Source organism: Macaca mulatta, chromosome 2 (assembly GCF_049350105.2).
Source record: "Macaca mulatta isolate MMU2019108-1 chromosome 2, T2T-MMU8v2.0, whole genome shotgun sequence".
NCBI lineage: Eukaryota > Metazoa > Chordata > Mammalia > Primates > Cercopithecidae > Macaca > Macaca mulatta.
This window is the reverse complement of record NC_133407.1, coordinates 105,474,768-105,490,936: the sequence shown is the minus strand read 5'-3', so window position 1 is coordinate 105,490,936 and position 16,169 is coordinate 105,474,768. Positions and strand designations below refer to the sequence as shown.

At 42.0% G+C, this 16,169-nt stretch overlaps 1 protein-coding gene and 1 pseudogene across 24 annotated transcripts in view; one reads left to right on the top strand and one right to left on the bottom strand.

Moving 5' to 3' along the window:
- Positions 1-16,169, bottom strand: part of TRAK1 (trafficking kinesin protein 1) — a 137,997-nt gene that overhangs the window by 69,568 nt on the left and 52,260 nt on the right. For 2 of the 24 annotated variants that reach the window (XM_028843991.2, XM_028843992.2), the window contains exon 1: positions 8,974-9,052. The exons of the other annotated variants lie outside the window; for them this stretch is intronic. In XM_028843991.2, the coding sequence (XP_028699824.1) occupies positions 8,974-9,037 (64 nt within the window). In that variant the 5' untranslated portion in view covers positions 9,038-9,052. Of the gene's footprint in view, positions 1-8,973; positions 9,053-16,169 lie in introns of those variants that run through there. 24 annotated transcript variants of the gene reach the window in all.
- On the top strand, positions 12,112-13,064 carry LOC100430866 (thiopurine S-methyltransferase pseudogene; annotated as a pseudogene).

Sequence of the window (16,169 nt, the reverse complement as noted above, 5' to 3'; positions counted from 1 at the left end):
GAGAGCTGTATTTTACCATGTTAAAGATGTGTTATTTGAAAAAAAAAAAAATGTAGAAATTCAGGCAGGGAGTTCAAAATTCTATACTGAAGTACTGCATAAGCTTTAAATATAAACACACTCAAAAAATGTTTCTTTAATATCAATAAGCTTTATCGGATCAGACTAATTCAATTCAGATGACAGTGGGCACATCTATAAAGTGTTGTGAATGACACAAATGGTTTTCCTGAACCCCCAAGAAGGCAAGGGAGAGGAAGAAGCTCCACCTTGTGCATGATTCATTCAGCAAGTATCAGATTGACAATAAGATGAGTAGGATATTGTGCTGGCCACAGTGTACATAAAGGAAAACAAAAGCTAACTTCACCGATTCAAAAATACTATCAAGTGACTTTACTCATAATAAATTCATTTATACTCATCTTTTAATTCAAATCTAGAGTGTCCCTCTTATGAAATATACAGAGACTTAGATATTCTAAATGATGTCCAAGTCTCTATATATTACATAATATTTAGAACATGACTTTATTACTTTTCCCCCAACTTTTAATTATAAAAATATTTAAAATATGCAGAATAGTTTAAAGAACACTACAGTAAACACTGGTATCCCTCCATTGGAAATGAACAATGAATATTTTGTTTTTTGGGGGTACATAGTTAAGATTTACAGAAAAGTTACAAGGATAGAACAGAAAACTCCTGAATAGTACAAAAAGATTCCCCAAATGGTAACATTTACTACATTTACTTTCTCTTTCTCAACACTGAAACAATACTATTTTGTAACCCATAGACCTTATTGAGATTCCCTTCAGTTGTCCCAATAACATCCTTTATGGCAAAAGAAACCCAAGATCATGTGTTTCATTCAACAGTCAGGTCTCTTAAGTTTTCTTTAATCTGAAACAATTTCTGAGTCTTCGTATTTCAAGACATAGATATTTTAAACAATACAGGTCAATTATTTTGTAGAAGGTCCCTCACTTTGGGTATTCCTGGTGTTTTCTTATGATTAGATTTTGTTTATGAACTTTCGGCAAGAAAACACAGAAGTGGTGTTACTTTCTCTTTAGTGTATCTTCTCAGGGGGCGTCTGCTGTGGAGCGGTCCCACTACTGCCAATGTTACCTTTTTTTTTTTTTTTTTTGAGACAGGGTCTCATTCTGTTGCCCAGGCTGGAGTGCAGTGGTGTGATCATGGCTCACTACAGCCTTGACCTCTAGGCTCAAGCGATCTTCTCACCTCAGCCTCCAAAGTAGTTAGGCACATACCACCATGCCTCGCTAATTTTTTTACTTTTTGTAGAGAGAGGGTCTCATCACTATGTTGTCCAGGCTGGTCTCAAACTCCTGGGCTCAAGCAATCCACCTGCTTCAGCCTCCCAAAGTGCTGGGATTACAGGTGTTAGCCACCATGCCTGGTCCCATCCATCAGTAATGATTGTTTTGTTTTGTTTTGTTTTTTTGAGACAGAGTCTCACTCTGTCTCCCAGGCTGGAGTGCAGTGGTGCAATCTCTGCTTACTGCAACCTCCGCCTCCTGGGTTCAAGCTATTCTCCTGCCTCAGTCCCCCAAGTAACTGGGATTACAGGCACCCGCCACTACACCTGGCTAATTCTGTATTTTTAGTAAAGATGGGGTTTCACCATGTTAGTCAAGCTAGTCTCAAACTCCTGACCTCAAGTGATCCACTCACCTTGGCCTCCCAAAGTGTTGGGATTACAGACGGGCATGAGCCACTGCGCCCGGCCCCCATCAGTAATTTTTAAAGCTCCAGTTTTTAAAGCCCAATGTCAACTTTGATCATTTGGTTTCCCCACTGCGAAGCTATTATTTTTCCCTTTGTTATTCAACAGCGTTTCACGGTGATATACTTTGAGACCGCTAGTTTGAATAAGTCTTGTCTTCGTCATTTATGTGGATGGAAAGTGGTGAATTTCTAATTTCTAATTCCATCATTCCAACACTTATTAGTTGGCTTTCTATTGTTAGTAATAACTTTTTCTTCCCTCTCATTATTTAGTCATTCATTTATTTATATCAGTATAGACTCATGGATTCTTCCTTTATTCTCTAAGTCATAATCCTTGACTATTATTATTTATTTTGATGTTCAAATTGCCCCATATTAGGCCAGTGGAAGCCCCTTCAGGCTGGCTGCTGTGTAAGACATGAAATTTTGAACACAGGACCAACCCCTAGATGCTTCATGTCACCCCATTTCTCTGGGTTTAGACACTCTTCAGGATATGCCTCTCCCAATCTCTTCTTTCCTCCCCTCCTGCTGCAAGGGTGTGACAGAATTCTCCAAACTCATGCCATCTGCCTTCACTTCACGGTTGAAGGCAGACATGGGCCAAAGGGCATCTTCCCTGAGAGTGTAGTTTCTCCAAAAGTCAAAGCAAAATAGGACCCCAAAGACTGGCAAGAAAGCCTGGGAATCCCTGTGCCAACTGAGGGATGAAGAGAGCTGGGCCAGGCTGGACATGGAGCCTGGAGCTGGAGGTGTGAAAGACAGTTAAGTAACAGATGTGTGTGCTGTATCAAAGGCGTACACTAGACACTGGGACCCACAGCAGGGAAGCAGAGAGTGAGTGCCTGATCCATCTCCAGGAACACTGGACAGAAGACCAGTGGAGGGGAGGGTCAATCACCTCTTTCAGGGCGGAGGCACATCGTTCTCTGTCTCCCGCTCACATCTACTTGACATACTCCATAGAAGTCATCTTCCCAAAGCTCTACCCTGTGTTGTCCAAAGAGTGGCCACGAGCCACTGGGGCTATTTATGTTTACATTTAAATGGATTAAAATTAAATAAAGTTTAAAATCCGGTCACACTAGCCACATCTCAAGTGCTCCACAGCCATATGTGACCAGTGGCTACCATATTTGACTGCAGAGAAAAGAACATTTACAGCATTACAAAAAGCTCCACTGGATAGCACTGATCTAAAGGGTGCCCCTTATTTTCAAGATGGGAACTCTATGTTTTCTTGGCTTCCACACCCTGCATCTCCCCTGCAGCCTCTGCTCCCAGCCTGGCTTCCCACCACACCTCAAACAGACAAAAGCTGTTAACTTCTGCCCACATAATGCTACGGCCTTAGCTCACCTGTGAAGGGGACCAGACTGCCACCCCCAAACAAAATATGCCCCTTTGGCATAAGGTTTATTTTGAGCACAAGCAACTGAGGAACAGCAGATGCCGGGAAAGCTCTAAAAACAGAGCATAAATTTCCCTTTTATAAAGGAAATTTACATTTGGAGTCTCTGTCTCCTGTACAATCTCTTATCAACGGACAAGGCACCCACTTGAATCTCCACATACCTTATTAAACAAGCCTTGCATATCCCACATTTCCAAGTTGCCTTCCCATAACTTACTCCCCAGCAGGAACCCCAAACCCCTTTTCCTTTGTCTCACCTTTTCTCCATACTTTGTTGCCCTTTGGGATGATACAGAACCCTCCAAATTTTAATTGCCTCTTTGACTCTTATTTCTTTGTGATTGCCAGTGCCTACTTACATAATTAAAACTGATTTTTCTCTTGTTAATGTCTTTTATCAGTTTGATTCTCAGGGCACCTAGCTACTGAATCAAGCAGGGTAGAGGCATGAAGTTTTTCCTCTGCTATACCTCAACATCCCCAACTCCCAAGGCCTAACTCCTCCTATCTTTCAAGGTCTGGTTCAGCACTGCTCCCCATCTCCTTCAGGTCTGACTTTCTCTCCACTTCATCTGTCCCATTGATGCTCAATGCTCCTCACTCACATTTCACTTCTCTGCTCCTAGAGAGCAGGGTTGGCCCTACTGAGGGTCATGTCCCCAAAGACCTTGCTCATACGATTTAAATAAATAAATAAGGTTGGGCAAAGAGGCTCACACCTATAATCCCAGCACTTTGGGAGGCTGAGACAGGAGGACCACTTAAGCCTAGGAGTTCGAGACCAGCCTGGGCAACACAGTGAGACCCCATCTCTACAAAAAAATTTAAAAATGAGGCAGGAGGATCGCTTGAGCCCAGGAGGTCAATGCTGCAGTGAGTCGTGATCATGCCACTGCACTCCCGCCTGGGTGACAAGAAGAAGACCTTGCCTCAAAATAAATAAATAACGCTGGGTGCAGTGGTTCACGCCTGTAATGCCAGCACTTTGGGAGGCCAAGGCAGGCCTTGGCCTGGCCAACATGGTGAAACTCCATCTCTACTAAAAACACAAAAATTAGCCAGACATGTGGCCGGCACCTGTAATCCTAGCTACTCAGGAGGTTGAGGCAGGAGAACTGCTTGAACATGGGAGGCGGAGGTTGCAGTGAGCCGAGATCGGGCCACTGCACTCTAGCCTGGATGACATAGCAAGACTCCATCTCAAAAAAAAGAAAGAAAAAATTAATTAAATAAATAAACAAGAGCACCACAAAGCTCCAAAAACTTGGGTACTGGGCTTGCTTTGGCTTTCTTGCCAAGTCTCTAGTCCTCAGCTCCTATGTCAGAGAGGGCGTTATCTCTATTGTACTACAGCCAGTTATATTAATAAAAACTTAATTCTAAAACATTTACATTACAAAACTGTTTACATTTCATTCTTTTTCTTTTTTTAATCCCCTTAATAACCATAGAGAAGAGTGCTGTGTGTGGAAAGAGAGAAGTCAACCTCTACCTTCACGGGTGCATCACACAATAAAACACAAGACAGAGGAATGGGGATCTGGGGATCTGTTTGCATCAACGTGTAGGAAAATTCGAAAACTCAGTTCAGAAATGCAGTTTTTCAATTAATGCTTAAAATACCTCTAACAAAACTTCACTCATGCACCAAAAAAAAAAAAAAAAAAAAAATCACGAACCAGCCACCGCCATCTTGGGTGACACTTTAGAGATCACTGAAATCAGGTGAGGACAGAGCACACCAGACTGGCCTTGCGTATACCATAAATCTTCATTATGGAGTAAGAAGCTATAAGAATAACTTCTGCGACAATCTGCCTGAGTTTCTTCATTTGTGAAATCAGTATGAACTAGACCACCTCCTGCGCTGACATTCAAATCTATCAGGTTATAAAAGGGGGAGGTGAGCGGGGATGGAGAGCAAGTCTGATTACAAAAGAAACTGATGCCACGAACAGGTGGTCAAAATGCTGTACCTTGTTCAAATTACCTTTCTTTTTTTTTTTTTTTTTTTTTTTTAAGACAAGATCTCACTCGATTGCCCAGGCTGGAGTACAGTGGCATAATTATAGCTTACCTCACCTTCCTGCGCTCAAACAATCTTCCCACCTCAGCTTCTAAGTAGCTGGGACTATAGGCATATGCCACCACATCCAGTTAATGTTTTGATTTTTTGTAGACAGGGTTTCACCATGTTACCCAGGCTGCTCTCAAACTCCTGGCCTCAAGAGATCCTTCCGCCTCAGCCTGCCAAAATGTTAGGATTACAGGCGTGACCCACTATGCCAGGCCCCCATCAGCCTTTTCAAAGAGTTTTTTTGTTAAAGGACTTAATAACTAGTACTGTTTCTGAGAAAATAAAATTAAACACTGACCTGGCTCTTCGTCGATTACAAAGAGCTATTACTTTATTTACACTCCACAAAGGCTCCAACCAGTGTTGTTACTCCTGTTTTCCAGATGGGGAATCTGGGTTCACAGAGGCTCACAGAAATCCCAGGATGTTCCCATACCAGGTGGCCACACGAAGTACAAAACAGCCCTCAAACACAGTCAGTCAGTGCTCTTTCTGCCATTCTACCTATTTCTAGAGTAACTACAAAGAGGGCTGTTTCTTTAACATAAGGACATACACTGAACTCAAGCCCTTTTGAAAATTAAAAAGGTGTCATACTCTTTCTAAGCACACTTGAAAAAGTGACCAGTGTAGCCAAGAAACAATCTAAGATCCTGAAACTGACCTAAATAATTCTTTTCCAGCCCCTCCCCATGCCTAGGGCTGCTTTCCACCGACATGAGCACAGTTTCCCAAACACACATGATGTAAAGAATCCCCCAAAGTATGTGATAAAAAATTTAGATTTCTCAGGACTTCTCCTAGTCTGATGTGAGTCTGAGAATCTGCTTTTTTAATAGGCAGACTATTTTCAATGATTTCCCAAGTTTTAGAGGTTCTGCACCAGAGATGGGATGCATCCAATCTGAGTAACCATGACCCTGTCTGACACTAGAGTTTAAACTGTAAACATTGAGTATGTATGTGCAAATTCTGCCAAGACTACTGCTATGTTGTTTTGATTGCTGGCTATTTCAAATCTCTTATAAAAGTTACTTGAAGACACTGGGTAATCAACCCCTCCAATGTCTTATCCTTATAAGCCCCTGTCCCATGCCTCTTGATATATTCTCCTCTGGGGGCGGGAGAGCAGGGCAGGCAGAGATGAGTGCTGAATAGAAAACCACCACAACAAACATTAATAAATGGGAGGAATACAGTTACTCAACACTGAATAAAGTTCTCCTAACCCTCAAAGATATAAGAGAACAGTAGCTATCCCTTGATTACAACTTCAAAAGAAGGGTCCTAATTGGCCTGCAATCTATATTCCCATCCATATACACTTCTTTTTCAGTGCTAACACTGCAATTTAAGTGTGAGTCAGTAACTCTGACATAAATGATGATTCTGCATCTTTTTCAAAACATTTGACTCACCTTTTATTCGTATCAAAAGTTCCCTAAAAGCTTCCCTCATTGGCAATTCAAATGCCAAATAATCAGAGACAAAGCAATGGTGCGTGTCTATTGACTTGCAATAAAAAAGAGAGAGGCAAATAAAAGACAGGTACTTATAAACAGGGGCAAATTTCATTTCCAGACTAACCTGCCTGACGCTAGGAAGGAACCCAACTAGTGAGAAATGTGTAAGCAAGTAACCACAAAAGTAGTGCATAATAGAAATCTCCTTTTTGTACGTTTCCTAAACCAATTTCTGGACTTCTGTTCCTTTTATTCCCTACTTTACTGCCTCTTTAAATGGGATTATGAAAATGCCAGTGGTCCCAGTAAATTCTGCCTCAAAAACCTTCTTCCCTTCATCCAAAACAGGAGGATAAAAGACAAGTATTTTGCTCAACATACATTCAGACAATAACAGCAATTAATATATTTACCCTTGAACAGATGAGCCATCTCCTCTTCCATTTTCCTTTGCTCTTAGAGGAAGACAGATCAGGGTCTCTCAGGGCCAAAAGACTCAACTGAGGAAATGCTGGGTAAGAAAATCCTTCTGATGGACACCCAGATAAGAGCAGGCCTCCACTCACCCTCCAGATTGACCATGGCAAGTGACGGCTTTATTTCAGGGTGTAAAGGGAACTGGATGGTGTGGCAATTGGGTCATGGTATTAGGAAACCTTCTTCCCCCACTTCTAGGATGGCATCCACAGAGCTATGGCCACACCTGACTCATCCACAGGCCTCTGACAGCACCCTGCTGTAACCAGTGCTCCCTAATCCAATGGTACAGTGAGGATGTATTCAATCACTTACTTAAAAAAGTTAGAGAGGGTTCAATGAGTCACAAATCACCAAGGAAACTAGAAGGAGGTCAATGATGGTTTCCAAAAAGGAGCATCTCTAGAATTTCCTTTTGGAGTTAGGTAACAGAATGGGAACTTGCTTTAAGAATGAATAGATTCCAAAGAAAAAAGAACTCATTCGTCCTTTGCCCTCATGACCCTGGGAGCTGCCTCCAATCCTTGTTACTCAAGACAGTTAAAGATGTACACAGAACCAACATGACAATGTCTGCATCTAAAGCCGGGGGACAGTGAAGTTGAACTGGCATAGTTTTTCTGCATATTTAAATACCACCCCCTGAGAAAGCCTTAACCCACAGTCGAGGCAAAAATCAGTGGATAAGAGAAAATTATGCAGTTTTTCAGTTTACTAACTAGGCCAGGTCCCAGCCTGTTACATCATTCAGGTTAATCAAATGTAGTCAGGAATAGAGCATTCTGAAACTCCCGACTCAATTAAAAAGCACTTACCTTATCTATTAATGGCTCATATAGGGCTGGGAACATATCATCACTGGGGAACAGACCCTCAAAGTGCATATATTAATTGTGCCCTTCTTTTGTGAAGGCATGTGATATGAGGGTCATTTTCAAGAAGAAATTGAAGAAGACAGATTAGATTAACTGTGTAATACACAATTTTGATGTCCAACACCCCAGGAACCTGAGACCCCACCCACTGGGATCTCTCTGAGAACGCACCTCAGTGCTGTTTTCCATGTGCTTGAAACCTCCTGAGACCTGTCCAGCCACACACTTGGCTTCCACCCAGTCTCCCCTGGAATGTGCCACACCCTCCCTGCACAAACCAAGGTAGTGACAGAAGGACACATTCTTTCCCTGCCCTTCCCATCACCGCCCCACCCCCACCTCTGTTGGATCCAACCCGCAAACTTCATTTGAATCACCCGCTAAGTGGTAAGCTGCTTCTGCCTTTTCTCCAGCCTCCGATAGTTCCCAGGTCTGGGCTCAGAAAAGGGCAGAGTCTTCAAGGCCTGCTGCTGACAGTCCAGGAAGCCACCTCTTGCACACACTGTTCCAAGCCCCCAGTTTCCTAACCCCTCCAACAGCAAGAGCGCAGGGAACACATTTCCACTTGCACACATACATGCATCAACAACACACTCACGTCTCACCCCAGAGAGAATTCAATCCAATAGAAGTATAACACTTACAAGCCCAGCATACCAAAAACCATCTCCCCTTCTAAGCAAATGATCATACATACTGCAGGAGTCTTTCACGGTAAAGAGCCCTGCCCACCTGCCACCTCCTCCACCATGCCTTTGGAATTGTCGGAGCCAGTGGTGCTAGTTCTGGTACCCTCCACCCGCCAGCCGCCTGTCTCCCCTAAAGGTTTCAGGACCCCCCTGCCACCCAGAAGGAGACAATGCCCCTATACACATCCCAGCTGTATTTTGCAGGGGCCATAATTACCATCTGAGCATTCTTCATAATACCAGTCTAGTTCATAGTAATCCGCTTCGATAAATTTCTGCATAGTCAGTAGTCTTGCAGAGGAAAGAATGGACTTCACAGCGCCATCAACATCAAGTAAAACGCTGCCATGCCTCCCCGCCCTTCCAGAATATTGGGCAGAAGAACATCCCGAAACACACCAGAATTAGGCTGTACATTCTTAACGACAGTCTGGAGCCAAAACAGGAATGTGGGCAATGAAAAGAAAAATTATATGGGGGAGGGAGGGAGTAGGAGGAGCAGAAAGGAAGGCAATTTGCAGAGCTACTGGAGACCCTGGCAGCACTGCCAATAAAGCGGCACTGGACAGCAGCCCTGAATGGGAGTAGCCAGGATCATCCTATCCAGACGCCCAGAGGGTGACGTCAGGGACACACACCACCACCGGCTGTCTCACTCAAGCCTCGTCTCCTGCTCGCCGCTCATCTTTCAATCTAACCGTTGCCATAGAAACTGGCCGGCTCTGAAAAATGATGCAGAGATGGAGGAAATGTCTTCCAAGGATGCTGGCAGCAGAGGTTGAGAGATGCCAGGCAGGGAAAAGAGAGGGTACAGGCAAGGGAGAGACAGGGGGGTCAGCACCATCATCACCTTCAATAAATGTAAGGACAAGCTTATTCACCCTACTCTGGGTCACGACAGAAAGAAGACTCTGGATTTGAAAACTGCTACCTTTTAAAATCTGCAAATCATTACTTTTGGTTTCCTTTCTTCAACCTGATTTAACACATTAAACATCTTGTATAATGTTTGACCACCACTTAAAGGAAATGTAAATGACTTAGAAAATGGAAACATTTTCATTTAGATGCACTACTATTCTCTGCTCATGCCTTTGCTCAAACTTCTAGAAAAATAGCCTGTCACATACAAATAGAAGAGGGCACCATCACAAAGGGCTTGTGCAGTACAATATGCTGTTTCATGGACACTTACATGTGTAATCAAGGTGCAAAAATGCACACACTAGAAGAAAACAGTCCATTTGTAGGAAGTTAGTTGCCTCTGGGGAAGGAGTGAGGAAATGGGGTTTCAAAACTTTCCTTAGAAATGCACCCATGTGTTTTATTTCCTTAAAAAATACAGTTAATATTAGTTCTAAATGTTTGATATGTTTGAAATATTCATAATAAAACAAGGTAGTGGATAATAAGACAGATTTTAGACTATCCTATAGGTTGAATTTCATTCCCTAAAACAGGGTCTCTCAACCTCAGCACTAATGACATTTGAAGTTAGATAATTCTTGTTGTGGAAGGCTATTCTGGGCATTGTAGGATGTTTAGCAGCAACCCTGGTGCCTACCCACTAAACGCAGGTAGCACTACTCTCTACCCCCAAGATGTGACAACCAAAAATGTCTCCAGACATTGCCAAATGTCCCCTGGATGCAAAATTGCCTGGTTGAGAACCTTGCCCTAAACCAAAACTACTTACTTACTTCATTGACCTCTTGGCCAGGTACCGTAAGTATCTGTTGGTGTTAACAGCAGCATATATACAGATAATAATGTCTGTGTGTTTCTATACATGTGTATGTCTGCTTCTGTGTATAAAATAGAAAATTTAAAGGAAAATCACATAGACACACACATCTTATATAGAGAATCTTAGATGGACTCTATACTTTGTACTGATCTATCTCAATCTTCCTAAATCACTGGAAGCTGAAGAGCCTGTAATGCTGTGTTGTGAGGTCCTCAAAGAAATCTCTCTCTGCTCTGGGGTACCCTCTCCTCATGTTACAGCCATCTCTGGCCCTCACCATTAGGCCTTGCTTGCACATCTGGGCAGGATACCACATCAGACCTTCCCACTTGCCAGGTGGCTGGCTGACCCCATTTGGCCCAGCCTTTAGTGACAGCAGGTCCTGTCCCCTTGTGGACTGCAGGGATCCAATCCTTTGGCACTATGGATAACAGAGCCTCAAGTCTCGGGGGGAAAAGAGAAGTTAAAGGCAGGGGCCCAAACCACAAGCAGACAAAGAAACCATCCCTGCATGGGGCAGTGGAACCACTGATGTTGATGATGAATTTTGGCTAAAATTGTTAACAGGATTCCAGAAAAGTTCAGAAAATGTAGGAGACAAGGGAATGACACCATCCCTGGCCATGCTGTCTCCTGGCTACCACTTATACCGTGGAGGACCTGTGTCCCTCTGTCATCATCTCTTCCTCCTCCAAGGCATCCCCAACCCAACTGCACATTCTTTATGGTCAAAGTAGACATCAGATCCCATAGCCTCCCTCACTTACTTTATTCCCTCTCCCTGATTCCAACTTGAATATGCATTTTAAGTTTTCTAGGATTTGTGACTAAAGTCAGCAGACAATGATTTTAATTCCTTTCTTAAAATTGCCCCTGCTACCTGACACGTCTCATCTCTCCCTCTAGTCTTTTATATCATCCTATCTCTGGCCTTGATGGTGCCTCTCAAGAGCCCCACTGCAAGCCACCAAACAGCCCCCTCAGACGTTCACCTCAAGACAGATGAATGGAGGCCGGTGTCCCGAGGTTTTCTGAGGTTTTGTTTAAAGTTCCATAAGGTCTTTCTAAAAAGATGATGATGGGCCTTATAAACAGGCAAATAGTTAACAATGAACTCCTAAAAAATCAGCAATGTTCACCAGTTCGATCCAATCAGGGTGGGAGAGGCCCAACAAGAATTTGCAAAATGATTTAATAAAGGAACCGGAGGGCTGGTTGCATTGGCTCATGCCTCTACTTCTACCACTTTGGAAGGCCGGGAAGGAAGGACAGTTTGAGGCCAGGAGTTCAAGACCAACCTGGGCAACATGGCCAAACCTCATCTCTACAAAAAAAAAAAAAAAGTTTAAACCAGCTAGGTGTGGTGGCACATGCCTGTAGTCCCAGCTACTTGGGAGGCTGAGGCTGGAGGATCACTTGAGCCCAGGAGTTCAAAGTTGCAGTGAGACGTGATCATGCCACTGCACTGCAGCCTGGTTGACAGAGTGAGACCCTAACCTCAAAAACTAAAAAATAAAATAAAGGAACAGGAAATGTAAACTCCTCAAAGCATCACATGAAAGTCAGACAAGCTTCCTAATAGCTGAACACATGGAAGTTCCTGGAGCTATGTAGCTCTTCATCTGTATCCTTCACAGTATCCTTTGTAATAAACCAGTAAAGGCATTAAAAACATACGCTTATGAGACAATGGTATCTATGAAACTATGAATGATACAAGAGCTTCACTTGATATGGAAGAGTATCCCAATACTGAGGTCAGGAAAACCAAGTACAAACTCTGGAAGAATGGCAAGACAAGTGGGTGAACAGCAATACTGCTTTTCATCGAGAACAAGGACATCAGCTATTGAATAAGCATTTGGATACTTTTCTTAAAGGCGAGAGTAGACTGAAGGTATTTTTTCCTCCTTGTTGAGATGAAATGGTTTGCAGACCAAGGACACAGTATAGTTGGTGTATAAATCAGCACACTTGGGATATGAGAATTTTTTACAGAGCGGAATCTTTCTTACTCAGAAGAACCAATCAGCGAAGTTCCTGAAGCCAAAGTATTTAAGAGTTCTTCAGAGAACATTTCATTGTACGGTTGCAGCATTTTTTATCTTCCCCAAACACATATCGACAAATTTGATAGAATTTGGGACAGAGGAGCACTGGTTGCCATTAATCTAGGAGATTTCGAACATTATGCAGATACAATGTTGTCTCTCCTGGGAAAAGGGTTTCAGTACCTCCAGTCTGTTCTTTCTTGTGACCCAACTAAACATGCAGGCCCACTGTCTTATGTTCCACATGCTGAAATTGAAAGGTTGTTCAGTACAATATGCAATATTCATTGTCTTGAGAAGATTGATGCTTTTGAAGAACAACATGCAAGTTGGGGAATTGACTACATTTTTGAAAAGTTATATCTACTTACAGAAAAGTAAATGAGATGTATACAAAATCGAGTAACATCGACATGCTTTTGAGTTTCGGCAACTGAAAATTATGCTAAGGTGTGAAAATGTAATGCATAAATTTTTTATTGTTTACGAATCATATCAAATATCTTTGTTCAAAAATGCACATAACTTTTTTTTTTTTTTTTTTTTTGAGACGGAGTCTCGCTCTGTTGTCCAAGCTGGAGTGCAGTGGCACGATCCTGGCTCACTGCAACCTCTGACCCCAGGTTCAAGTGATTCTCATGCCTCGGCCTCCCGAGTAGCTGGCATTAAATGTGTGTGCCACCACGCCCAGCTAATTTTCTGTATTTTTAGTAGAGACGGGGTTTCACCATGTTAGCCAGACTGGTCTCAAACTCCTGACCTCAAGTGATCTGCCCACCTCAGCCTCCCAGAATGCTGGAATTACAGACATGAGCCACGATGGTCGGCTCTCTTTGCTCATTCTTAATTAGGCAGTTGTTAAATTTTCAAAACTGCATATATCTTTTTAGAAGAAAATACATACTAAAATGTTAAAGTAGCTCCTTTGGGGAGGAGAGGAGATGGAAGATTATGACTATGTGTCTTACTTACAGACTGCAAGACTTTTTACCAATCAATCAGCATGCGTTACTTGTATAATTAAAAAATAAAAGAAAAATGCAATGAATGTTACTTAAATACAATAGACATAGAAAAACTGACATTCTATGAAATTTAGAATTGAAGAAATGTAATACTTCAGCAGGGTTCAACTGATCCTAAGAGTTACATGAAAGATTAGCTTTCACGATAAACCTTTGTCTTTTACTGAAATCCTAGCCATCTCTTTGCACGTTTTCTCCACATACAATTTTATATGTAACAGAATCAAGAAACAAATACATTTTAATGAAATAATCCAATCTATATGGAACAATGTATTCTCAAATTATAAGAATAAATTTTGTTAAAGTTAAAAAAAATACAAAGATACAAATCCCTTATTTGCTTGCTTTTTTGTTTTGATAGAAACCCCTTAAATAAAACGTGGCACATTTACCTTATGGCACTATGAATTTGTTTAACATTTTTATTCCTACCCCATTACCATAAAACAAGTAAAAAATAACAGATTTCATAGTTAAGAGCATGGGCTTTTGGAGTCAGATGGTCTGAGGTTTGGTACGGGCTCTTTGTTTTCCACGTCTATGACTTTATTAGATACATCAGTCTCATCTGCTAAATGGGGGTGATTATAATGCACAGAGACAGGGGAAGCTATAATCAATTAGTGTATGGCAGAGCACTTAACACAGTGCCTAGGACAAAATAAGTCTGCAATAAATGTTAGTTGTGGTCATCTTCATCACTCTAATCTTTTTTTTTTTTAAAGGGAAATACGCCAGGAAATGAACAATTAAAAAGAGGGTACAAATTCCTAAGCTATAATTAGGGAAATGAGGTAGAAATGCCATTTGTAAGCTTTTTCCAGCATAACTGATTCAAAGGCACTGAGTTCACAGTAATGAGCAGGAGTGACAGGTGGGGTGAGGTAGGGAGTGAGGGACCCTACATCAATGACAATACATTACTGAGCACAGCTTACATTAAGTCCAAAGGCTGCACATATCCAATTCACTTTTTAAGCAAATGGGAAAGAAACAAAACAATGTATAAATAAGCACAAAAGAAACAGCATCATTTAGGGGTGATTTTTGTGAGCTTCAAGCAATTTCAAAGTGAACTACACCAAAACTCTTTCATATGCTCAGAAAGACAAAGTAATCTGTCCACAGTTCTGCAAAGAGTTTCACAATTAAAATCCAAGTCTATCTGACATCAAATCCACTTTCCTTCACGCCAGGAGTCCCAACACTCCTGAGGGTTACGGCTCTCCCTCGGCCCAGGTTTACTGCGGCTGAAAAGCAGACTCCTCCCAACCATGACCCTACTCTCCTCCATCACTGCCACCAGAAAGTCAGGAATAAGAACAGGTCCCAGGAGCAGTCTCAGGTAAGCCTCACAGCCACCTGGTCAGCCATTCCTTAGTCACATCTTCAGCTGCCCCATTTAGAAAGTGCTGACTGTATACCTGGCATTTAGTACTTTATATCTCACTTACTCCTCAGACCCCTCGACCTAATGGCTCCCTCATTGTGGATACAAGGAAAGGGGTCTTAAGTGGTTTAAGTCACTTGCCCAGGATTGCACAGAGAATACCAACAGCATCTGGATATAAACCAGAAATGATCCCCGTCCTAAGCCTTTTCCACTTCTCAATAAGTGAATGAAAAAGCATCCAAGGATTATTTGCTAATGGAATTTGAAAGAAAAAAAAAAAGAAGAGGTACAATTAAAGAAGATAAAGACTCAAGTTAGCACCTCAGAGAGAAAACAAATTGAGAAGTTTTTTTCTTTTTTTTTCTTAAAAAAAAGAACAAAATAAATGACCAGGAAAGTAAGAGTTAAACTGAAAATATCTATGTAACTTCGTGATATTAAAAACAAACAAACAAAACAACTCTTTCCAGCTGTGGCTAAACAAAGACACCCCTCCAATCCATCAGCAGCAAGTCAACATTCTGGTGCCCAGATTTAGGTTAGACCTTAACGGGGCTCCTTGTAGAGCTGCTGATTCCATGTCTTGGGGCAGGGAAAATCAAGAGGGACCTGCAACACCAGCTTTCAAGAAAGCAAAGACCATGTCAAAAGGTCTGGGGTAGAAGTGATAAGGTATACAAAAGCCATCTTAAAAGGACTACCATGCACTGTGTTGTGACAATTTGAATATCCAAAAGAGAACACAGTCAATAACAGTTAAAAGAGACAAGGTGAGCCTGTAAAGGCCATGAATCTTCAATATCAAAATGAAAAGGGTAACCAAGTGACAGGGCAACTGATATATAAAGGAAGGGAGAATATATTAGGAAGTTATTTTTAATCCATTTTAGGAAGCAGCAGAGGTGGGTATGTATGACTGCTCTGTTTCTGCCACTAATGCCTTTTATAAAACAGTGTACAAATACGTCTCTAAGTAGGATGGCTCTGAATAAGCCTACCCTACATGGAAGGAGGAAGCAAGTATCAAGAACAGAAAGGCCTGACGCTGTGGGCACAGACTACACTCAGGTAGGAACAGGATCACCCCCAGGGCTGTAAGATGATGGATCAGCCAGAGGGCTCCAGAGGAGAACTGACTGCCCACACTGGGGCCCCAAATTCCTGGAAGATAAAAGCTCAATAAAAGCTGCTAAT